The 11,066-nt window shown below is 51.0% G+C and overlaps 1 protein-coding gene across 1 annotated transcript in view; it reads left to right on the plus strand.

Annotated features, from left to right (window-relative positions):
* Positions 1 to 10,659, plus strand: part of RNF43 (ring finger protein 43) — a 23,374-nt gene extending 12,715 nt beyond the window's left edge. The window contains 5 exon segments of the mRNA XM_031060387.1: positions 1 to 92; positions 593 to 695; positions 1,208 to 1,922; positions 1,924 to 2,636; positions 8,544 to 10,659. The exon segment at positions 1 to 92 is cut by the window's left edge and continues 9 nt beyond it. Coding sequence (XP_030916247.1) covers positions 1 to 92; positions 593 to 695; positions 1,208 to 1,922; positions 1,924 to 2,636; positions 8,544 to 8,587 — 1,667 coding nt within the window. The 3' untranslated portion in view covers positions 8,588 to 10,659.
* The last annotated feature ends 407 nt before the right edge of the window (positions 10,660 to 11,066 follow it).

Consider the following 11,066-nt stretch of genomic DNA (forward strand, 5'->3'; position numbering starts at 1 on the left):
GGGCGCGGCCGGCCCCGCGCTGGGACTCGGCCAGCAGCTGCAGCTCCGCCCCGGTCTGTGCCATCTGCCTTGAGGAGTTCAGCGAGGGGCAGGTAGGGTTTGGGCAGGACTGCTGCACTCATGGCTCTGGCTTCCCAGGTTGGGGGGGTCAGCAGTGGGAGCTGAGAATGGCAGGAGCCAGAGGCCTGTGAGATGCTTCCTTCTGAACTCCTGAGTGCTGGAAAAGGATTGCATCCATGGAGGTGTGCCCGCCCCTGGGCTATAAAGCCTCTGCTGAAGTCATGTCTCCAGGCAGGTCTCCAGCTGTGGCTGTGGGGTAAAATGCCTATGTTGAAATAGGGTAAAATTTGGTTTGCTGCTCCGTAGCACCCAGCCTGAAATCTCCCTATTCCCAAGGGCTTGCACCACTCTGGGTGTTCACAGAGCAGGACTGGAGGTGCTCCACAGCCTCCTCCATGCACAGTTGGGCTGCAGATCCCTCACTCTTAGACGTCTGTCCGTCCTTCAAGGCTCACTTCCATCAAGAAGGACCCATCCAGGTCTTGGAACATGGTTTGCCTTGCTCATCCTCCTCCTCTCCACTTCTTTCTAGGAACTGCGGATCATCTCGTGCTCCCACGAGTTCCATCGGGAGTGTGTTGACCCTTGGCTGCAGCAACACCACACGTGTCCACTTTGCATGTTCAATATTCTTGGTAGGGCTCAGACACGGCACTTCCTGACTGAGGACAGGGTTGGGTGCAGGATTGTTCCCAGGAGCTCCAGTTACTCTTGGGAGATGGATCAGCAGGTCCTCGTGTCCCTATGCACAGAGTGGACAGGGGACTGTGTGCATGGAGAGGAGTCCCTTGCCTGTCAGCCCACCAGGGTACAGCAAGGTGCTGGGCTTGGGCTGGGACCTGCACCAAGAAGAGGGATTCCAATCCTGAGATCTGTGGGGAAGGGAAGGTGGGATCTGGGGGTTTCAGGGGCAGCAGGGAGAGTGTACAGGACCATCAGGGTGGTTTGGTGGTGGCAGCAAGGAGTTGCAGAGTACGGGTGGGATGTGGGGCCATGGTGGGAGGGCAGTGGAGCATCAGTGCTGGGGTTGCTGCAGCTGGGCTGTGGGACATGTGCTGGATACTCTCTTCTGGGCTGTGGGATGTGTGCTGTATACTCACTTCTGGGCTGTGGAATATGTGCTGTATACTTCCTTCTTTCTCCGCAGCCAGAGACTCGGGGGACCAGGCCATGGCTGCCAGCTCCAGGCTGGTCCCTCAGGACATGGAGCCAGGGCGGCGACTCCACCTTTTCCGCCAGCATCCAGGACATGCCCTTTACCACCTCCCACAAGCATATCCTCAGAGGAACCTCAGGAGTTTTCCCCCAGAGTCAGCCCATGGCAACCCCTTCTTCCACTCTCCAGAGCTCTCCCAGCTGGATTTTGGCACCATCCACTACATGCCCTACAGACCAGCCACTTCCCTGCTGGCCTGCGGCCACGTGGCCCCGCTGGCCCCAGGCTTGCTGGGGCAGCAGCATCCCAGCCCCTCTGCATGCAGGCAGGTGCTGGCACCACACAGGACATGTCCCCTTCAGCCTCAGCCCCCCTGTGTGGCACCCAAGGCAGTCACGGCACAGAAGCAGCACCGTGTGCCCACCCTGCGCCGAGGGCTTGGCCACGGGCACCAGCACAACAGCAGTGGCTCTGGGGAGAGCTATCTCACGGAGCACAGCGGGTACCTGGCCGACGGGCCGGGCAGCGACTCCAGCTCGGGGCCCTGCCATGGCTCCTCCAGTGACTCCATGTTGAACTGCACGGATGTCAGCCTGCAGGGCATCCATGGCAGCTGCTCCACGTTCCGCAGCTCCCTTAGCAGTGACTATGATCCCTTCGTGTACTGCAGCTCCGAGGGCCCCACCACGGACCACGGTCAGGAGCAGCTACAGCCATGTCCACTACCACCACCACCAGCACCACCACTACAGGCAGGATGCAGAGTGTCCCCCTGGGCGAGCCGAGCAGGGGTCCGGGCCACGCAAATCCCGGTATTCTGGGGCCAAGGTTGCCTTCCACAGTGCTCGGACACAAAAGAGAACTGAGAAAAGCCATCACTCTCAGCAGCCTCTGGAAAGCAGTGCCGTGCTGCGGGAGGCAGCTCCATCAGGCCAGCCAGCCTGTCCCCAGGAAGGCCAGGAGCCCCCTCACGCCCCCTCCACTTCTCCAAACAGGCTGGACTTCAGTGTAGATGCCAGCAGACAATTGGGAGCTGTCCCGCTGTCCCCCAGACACAGCTTACAGAGCAGGCATCACCGAAGGAAAAGAAAGTGTCCCCTGGAGCTCGACCCCGCTCTCCTGACCAAGGACTCAGCCGAGCCCGGAGCCTGCGACACTCACCTTCCTCCCGGCCATCCCGCTGGCTACCGCTGCTCTCCCGAAGCCCAGCCCCTGATCCCAAGCGCTCCCCTGCCCAGCGGCTCCCAGCCGCTCTGGAAGTGTTTAGTGCCACAGTCCAGCTCTGAGCTGAGGAAGCAGGAGGAGGGGTTCTCAGGACGGGAGAGAAACCGCTCAGTTCCTGCGGATTTCTCAGGGACGTGCACCCCCAGACACAATCTGAGCGTCCGCATTCACTGCCCATCTCAGCAGGGTGGTCAGGGTAAGTCTCGTCTTTGCCTCTACTGGCAGCAAGCACGAGAATGAGGAGGGGGTTTGCTGAAGGAAATCCAGCTGCCAGGACACCTAGTACCTTCCTGATGGGTTTTCCTACAGGAGCTGTGACTGCAGGAGCATTCCTTGCACCAGTCTTGGGTGTCTTACTGGCAGAGTCATTATCATTAAGGCTTTTTGGGCTCCAGTTGTTTTAGCCAAGCCCAGCTAACTGGAATCAGTGAGAAAGGAAGTGTGTGTGGCCTGGGGTAGTAGAACAGACTAATTGAGTTGCTCGATTTGCACATCCCTCATTTCTCACCTGCCCCTGTTGCGTGGGAGTTGCTTTTTAGTGTCTTTTGGAAATCAGATGTAATTAAAGTTTGGCCTTCTGCCTAACTGCTGCACTCTCTCACAAAGAGAGGGAAAATGCCTTTGAGACGAGTGTCTTTGAAAGAACCTGAGTTTAGCTCCCAGGTCTTGCTCTCAGGTCCTCTGAAGGCAGCAACCTGCAAGTCAGCAGGGACAGGTGCTGGCTGGGAGCAGATCCTGGCTCCCTTCCTCGCCCTGCCACTGACTCATTGCAGGTCCTCGGGCAAATCCTTTTGATTTAGGTACCAAACACAGATCTGGCTGTCTTAATTTCTGTTATAACACTGGCCTTAAACTTGTGACTCACTGTGCCCATTGTGCCACAGAGATAATAACTTCCTCCCAGTGCTTGTCTATCCAGCCCCACCCCACGCCCAGGCTTCTGGTTCTGCGGAGGCAGTGGAGCAGGGGAGGCTGGATGGGCATGGTCCTGGCTCCTTGCAGCCTTCTGGCCTCCCATACTCCCAGGAACAGATATTTTTCCCAGGTGCAGAAGTGCCTGACACTGCAGATAGGTGATAGGGAGGTTCTCCCAAGGCCTGGAGGGATGCTGGTGTTAGGAGAGATAAGGAGTCATCAGGGCAGAGATGTCTCTGGTTGCAGGGAGCTCTGAGTGCCTCTGCCCTCCCTGGGTACCTCACATGGAGAGAGCCCTCCTGGCTCAGGGCAGGTTGCTCAGGGCTTGCTTTGAGCTCCCAAATGAACCTGTGAGGCTTCAAGAGCAGGAGTGTGTGCACCTAACACAGGGTGCTGGGCATTGCAAGGTCCATGCCCGGATGCTTCTGTGTCGTTGGAAATTGTCCCAGTGGCCCCAGTCTGTGCCATTGTCTCCTGATGACCCTCTGACCCCCACCCAGAGCTAGTGCCAGCTGCCTTGCCAAGCACACCAAGCCTTCATTCCCTCTTCACTCCCCATTCCTGCAGGTAGAAGGACCAATGTATCTGAAATTGCTGTGAGTCTATGTCTGTTTAATACAGTAGCTTCTATGGATGCTTTCAGGATCACCCAGAGAGTCAGAATTCTCTTGCAAGATTGAGAGACTACACAGATACAGGATTTAACTTTATTAAGAGCAGAGGACAGAGCACAGAGCTTGTGCAGGGCTTATGCAGAAAAGCCACCAAGCTGAAAACATTGGTTGACATAACACAACCTCTGAATTATAATCACATTGGTTCTTTATCTTGAGAAAAGTATAAATCAATAGAGAAGCAAAAAAGAGCAAAGAACAATCTCAGTAGACAGTCCCATGCAAGCAGGACACAAAACACAGACAAGGAGACCAAGGAAAAATGCATCTCTGCCTCCAGATAAATGGCATAAAGCTAAAAATATAAGTGGATGAATTAGAAAGCCCAGCTTTAAATTAAAGTTTTGACATAAACTTCTCAGAAACCCAGTTTAAAAGAAAAGCAAATAGTGGGACCCTGTAATTCCTAGGTGAAATTACAGAGAGGGAAGTGTGCGTCTCTTCTGGTGGCATGGGAGAGACACTGCACTGAGAGTGTGGAGTCCAGTGACGAGTGACACAAAAATCCCCAGTTGCCCCTGAGTAGAAGGAGGGTGGCATTAGGGTTATAACACTGTGTCAGCACAGGCTTCAAAGAGGAGCCTACATAGACAGGAGAGTCTTATAAGAGTATTGCTAAAATAAGCAGTCAAAAGATGCTTTTGGGGACAGGGATCATGCACAGCCCCAGAAGAGGGCTGGTCAAGCAGCAGGGCAGAGAGGGCACTTGGAAACTGCTGGTCCAAAGCAAAGGTGTGGCTGGAGAAGGAAATCAGAACAGAGCTGGATGCCAAGTGAAGTACAGAGCCATGAAGAGACAGGCCAGGGAATATTGCTGTGAACAGCTTGTGTGACGCAGACTATTAATGCAAACGTTTTCTGCTGCATTGGAAGGGAGAAGGCTGCCTAGGGTTCTTCAGATCTAGGGAGTGACAGAAGTCTGAGGGATGTTCAGGGACTGTAAGTGCAGAGCACAGGAGCAAACTGCCTTTATTGCATTGGTGATCACCAGGGGAGTGCTCAGGGAGGTTCTCACCTGGCACAGCTCCATTCAGGGCAGGGGGGGCAGAATCCCTCATGAATCAAATCACGAGTTTGAGCACTTCTGAAATACAGTGGAGAGTAACAAATTGCCAGGGGTACAGATTACCCACTGGGCATCCTGCAGGGCTCAAGCTGATAAATCCTGAATGTGGACTGCAGTCTCTTATCCATGCCCCGACCGAGGAGGAAGAGCTGAGGGCAATATCAGCTGGAAATAGCTGAAGCCACAGAATGATGATCCTGACTTTCCAGCCAAGCAAATTGTTAAAAATTCAAATACAGGGTCTGACTTGTAAGCACATGGCTGAATGTGAAAACCAGAGGAGAAGGCAACTCAGTTTTTGTAGGGAGAGGTAACACCTGACAGATCTTTTAGGGGAAGGAAGCTCTGAAAGGATAAAAGGGAAGGTGCTCCCACAGGTAAATAACTCACTGAAAAAGGAGACAAGAGTGCAGATCAGACTTAATGGAGGGGAATTACTCAGAGAGGAGAGAAGTGGAGTTCTGCAACTGTATGATCCTTCCAGAAAGCTCATAAATATCCTGTACAAGGAGAGGAGATAGCCAAGTGTATAACATATAAAAATCCATCAGGATGTCAAGCATTAAAACTGGATACTGAGTGTCACAGGAGGATCTCCTGCTGCTGAGCTGTTGAGTGAGAGAGTGGTGGATGAAATCCCCTGTAAGTAGCACAAAATGCCACATATGAGCAGAGCCACTTTTAAGTAAAAATCACAACATTATTGTTATCATTATTGTTGTTATCATTGTCATTAGCTAGCTGGGAACTATGTGGAACAAGCAGAAAGTGCCTTTATGCAGCTCTGTAAACCTGTGGTGATCTCATAGCTCCTGATCACCAAAAAGGATGGAAAAAGAAAGGGAAATAATTTCTGCCCCCTTGGAAGCAGGGCAGAAATGTATCTGGTACAATCCCAGTGATGTTTTTTTCTAAGAAAATAGAATAGTGAGACTTTCATGTGGGAAAAAAAGTGATCAGCAGAGGATAGGGAAGAGAGGATATGAAATAAGGAGAGCAGAGGAGAAGGCAGACAAGAGAGTACTTAGAACAAAGTAATTGATGGCATCAAATGGAAACCAGAAGATTTAAAACACCCAAAAGGCAACACATGGTGTGTAATGAAACTGGTGCTGGTTGCCCCTGGGATGTAGATGCCAGAAGTAAAATGGTTTTGAGAGCTCAGATCAAGAGGTAACAAATGCAGAGATGCAAATCCACCCTCTGGCTCTGGAAGTTCCTAAACCAGGGCTTCCAGAAGCTGCTGGTGCTCCTGTGGGATGCAGCACCCTCCAGTTGTATGCTAACCTCACCCAGCTGCCAGGTGGGGCTGAATCATGGTCCACAGCCCCTGGAGAAATTCCACTTGTGCAGGCAGTGCCATGCACTGGCATCCCAGGGAATAACGCTGTGGATGACCCCAAAGAGCCTTGCATGATCTTGGAGTTTATGCCTCTTCCTTGAGCACCTCCATCAGCCCTTCTTGGCGGGCTTTGCATAAAGGTGCATCCCTTACTCTCCTGTTGCCTGGAGAGACCACACCTGGGAGTCATGTCCCTGGAGAATCAATCCTGGAGCAATGCTGATGGATCCTCTTAAGGGAAGACAGACAGCTGGCAGTGAATTCCAGCTGGATGGCTTCCTGAACTGCCCCAGCACACCCAGGAAGCGTCCCAGAACAGCCACATTACTCCAGCACAGGCTGATGAAATCTCTTGATTTCTCTCCCTGTGAAAGCTCACCTCCTGCAGTGCTCTCAGTATCCTCCCTGTCTCCTCCCTCCTGAGTCCCTTTTCCTGCCACATCTTTTAACCTTCCTAGGGAGGGGGAAAGGGATTAGAGGGCAAAAAAAGACCACCCTTAAAACCTAACACCCAAAGAACATGATTTCTGTGGTGTCATAATGGTGTGCTCCAGGTCGTTGCCCTGCCATGGCCAGTCCACCAGCCAAGGTTCTCTGACCTGTCCCAGTTCATGATCTTTTCTTAGCCCAAGCAGGGGACACTTATGCAGGCACAGCTTTCAGAAAATATTTTAGTAATGCTATTTGAGACTGTAGGCATGTGAACACAGAGGGCTTGAAGCTGGACAGTCTCTTTTTGGGTTGCACATAAGCTGGTGACAAGGAAAGCAGTTGGAAATGGCTTACTCCACATACTTGTGACTCAAAGCACAAATGCAAGAGATGCTTAAACTCTGTCTTCAGGTACTGTGGCCGTGCTTGCACGTGTGTACGTGTAGAACATCATGGGCATTCATTTTCCCACATTGATTAGCTACACTTTTCCAAGCAGAATCTCATTTGTTTGTTTTCTTCCCACATATTTAATTTTCAAGGCTCTGCTCCTACAGCTGGAGCAGATATATAGGTGATATATAACCAACAAGAAATTGTTGTGACTGTTCTGAAAAGCTGTTTCGAATTGCCCTCAATGAATCTCTAAAAGGGCATTTCTTTCCTTTGATCTCAGAAACATTCAGGAAAAGCGAGATAGGAAAAATAATGCCTGTATGCCTTTGCTGGGCTATGCTGACCTTGTGTAAGAGTTCTGGGCAGACTTGAGAGACATCTGGGAAGGGACTGTGGTGTGTATGACAACAGGCAGTGGCTTAGAGAGAAAAGGGCTGTCTGGAGCAGTGACTTGGGTGCACCTTTTTAGGCAGCCCTTTTGTTGAATGTTTCCAAGTAAACTGCTCAGCACTTGCCTATCAATAATTCTCCAGGCAGAAGGGGCTGGCAAGAGCCTGGGCCTGAGCTGGGCTCAGAAGCAATTTGTGCAACCTCTCGCACACTGTGGAACATGTGTCATTCCTGTCTTGCATCACTGCTCTCTGCTCTTACTGCCTGGAGTTTCTGTTGCCCCCTGGCTCTGTGAGATACGAATTGGTGTTATTTTCTGTTCCTAATAATTTTTGAATCAGCAGTACAGATTTTCACAAAGAGCAAACATAAAAAAGCCTCAAAAGCAAACACCTAGCAGTGATGTGAATCCTAGGATGCCCTTAGCTTGCCTCCTCTGAAATATATAAGGAGCAGCTTGATGTCTTAAGATTTTATTGTACTTCACCTTAGAGGAATAAACTGGCTGGGAGGTGGCCAGAAAATTCCCTCAGAAAAACTGAGAGAAACTTACTAGAATCATGCAATATTCTGAATTGGAAGGGACCCACAAGGATCATCCAGTCCAGTCCCTGGCCCTGCCCAGGACACTACCACAATCCCAGCCTGTGCATCCCTGGGAGCATTGTTCAAACACTCCTGGAGCTCTGGCAGCCTCGGAGCTGGGACCATTCCCTGGGGGAGCCTGTTTCAGTGGCTTAGTGGCTTTTTTAGTAGCTTTCACTTAGTGGTTTTTCCTGCAGTATCTGTTCTCTGGATTGCAGGGTCAAGGCCCCAGCCGCTGCAGAGCCTGGGAATGTTCAGCCAGGTGTAGCTGACACTTTTCTTTCTCCTTTTCTTTGAATGCAGAATCTGAAGAGGAGGTCCAGGATGTCCATGAACACTCAGTTTAATAAAACACTGGCCTGTTTGCTCGCTGGGAGTTGGAGTGGACACAGATGTTGATGGAGCTGCTCGCATGTGGCTCTGCCCAGCCCTGCCCTGCTGAGACACAGACTGGCAAGAGCAATGGGCTCCTGACATGTCCCCACGGCCCAACAGTGACACAGACAGAGCCCTGCTCTCTGGGCTGTCTCCTCTGGAGGCACAGGCAGCCCCTCATCATCCCGTGGCACCGCTCCGAGCTGGGCAGGGCTCCCAGGGAGAGCTCACCGAGTGAGTGCAAGCTGCTATTTTGGCATGTTCATGCCACAGAAGGTTTTGCTAAACACTGCAAAAATAAACAAGCCTTCAAGACCAAAAGCTGCAGAAATTACTTTCTGTGGCCTGGTAGCTCCTGACTTCATTTCCTCACTTAGGTCAAAAGCCAGATTTCTTCAATTAACTTTTCCATGCTTATTTCAGACACAGGAACAAGCTATTCTCCATCTCACCGCTCACAGGGCTGCCCTGCAAGGTGCTGCTTCTGACTTCAGTGGAAACCAAGAGCTCTCATCATTTTTGGTCACCTCAGTGTCCCTCAGCTCACACCGTCTTGGCCACTGACTGTTTGCCAGCAGCAGGAGAGGGGAGGACACAGGGACATCAGCATTTCTGGGAAGGAGCTGGGTCAGACTCTTTCCATTGCAAAGAATCCACCCTCTCATCTGGCGATGTGAACAAAGTCTCTCACTCACCCCCTAACTCCTCCATCTACTCTCAAATAGGTGTCATGGCCTGTTAAGAGCATATTTCAAACATATCTTAGATGTCCCCGTCACAGGAGTCATTCAAAATCCTGGACTTCATGTGGTTCCTGCTTCTCTCCTTCCTCTCATTGCCCCAAGACACAGCAAAAATTCCCATCAAAAGCCTCCATAATAAATGCAGAGCAGAGCCCTATCCATCACCCAGCCTTAACTTCATATTCTGAGACTCCTGAAATCCTTCAAAAGGATTTTTCTGTCTTTTCCAACATTTTGATGATGCAGGGATAAAACCTGGGAAGTCATCAGGCTCTAGTTTATTATGTTCCCCCTCCCCCCCATTTATGAATATTTTGGGTTTTTCTGAATATCACTAGTTCTTATTTCCTACATCTCATGATTTGCAGACATTCAAGCAAAATGAAACCTGCCAAATTCAAAACATACAGAGCCCATACAGCTTTCAAACAGCAGAGAATTCCCGTCAGGTTCATTGCACTAAATGATCAGTCAGGCCAAAGAATCAGCCAGATTCCCATGTGAAGTGCACATGTCTGTGGCACCAAGTGCTCCTTGCACAAGGAAGCATTGGTGAGGATACAACACTGGAACTAAAGATAACTCTTAACAATTTGAAACTTGATGTAGGGACAGACTTTCCCATCTGCTCAGTAAAGCTTCCCGTGTCTTCCTTTGAAGCAGCAGCTTCTCAAGAGAGTGCTCTGGTGATGCAGTCCCAGTTCAGGATAATCCTCTGCCTTCCTTTGTTGGTGGGAAAGGTTTTTACAGGGTTTGCTGCCCTTAATCCTCGAAAAAGGCATCTTTGTCCCAGCTGCTAATCAGTCCCTGACAGTCAAGTGATCAGCCAACAGCACTGTTTTAAACCCAACATTATTCCCTAGTAGTGCTCATTCCTTGTCTCCTTGTGACCAGGCCCCTGTGGGACCTTTCAGTCTAGGGAAGAGCTGAATTTCCTTCATCAAAGAACCCAGCAGAATTACATTCAGACCTTTCCAGGCTCTTCTTTGTCCTACAGCGCAAGCAGAAGACACAAGCTCAGAATTCTCCTGTGCAGGGAAGTCAGTCTTAAACTAGAGGAAAAACCCAGGAGTGGGTCTGGATTCACCCCATTTGTCTTCTTGTGCTCCTGTTCTGTGGCTTGTCTGAACCAGCTCCCTCTATCTTTGACCATTCTGGAGGGCTCAGAGGCTTAACAGAGGGGGAAAGTCATGAAGTCAGGGTGCTCCCACTGCTTTTTTTAGGAGTCAGGAAGGCAGAGAGCCTCCAGGGATGCATTTCTCTGCTCAAAAGAACAAGTGGAGCTTTAAGGTCCTCTCATCCCTAACAGAAGAGGAGATTCCTGAATTTGTGAGCCACAAGCTTCTTTGGGAAAGCTGCACCCTCTCCACTCCCCGCTGCAGTATTACCAGGCTGCCAGGGCAGCGCCTGCTTCCAGGTGTCTCCCTTGCCCGACCTTATGCTGCTGCTCCTGTTCACGTAGGAAATGCTGGAGTGCAGGTCTGCCTCCGTGGGGGCTCAGCGGGAGGAGAGGGAGGAACTGTCTGGGAACTTGAGTTTGAAAGATCCTCTTCAGTACATGTATGACTGTCCCTGCCTGCCTGGAAGGGAAGAAGCAGTATCAGAGAAAATAGGGAATGGTTCCTCACAGTCTTTTACCTCTTGCTTCTGGGTGATGCTTTTGAGGGCTCAGTGCCTGTGGGCTCCACCGTGGAGGTTCTCCAGCATT

Source organism: Geospiza fortis, unplaced genomic scaffold (genome assembly GCF_000277835.1).
Source record: "Geospiza fortis unplaced genomic scaffold, GeoFor_1.0 scaffold59, whole genome shotgun sequence".
Lineage (NCBI taxonomy): Eukaryota > Metazoa > Chordata > Aves > Passeriformes > Thraupidae > Geospiza > Geospiza fortis.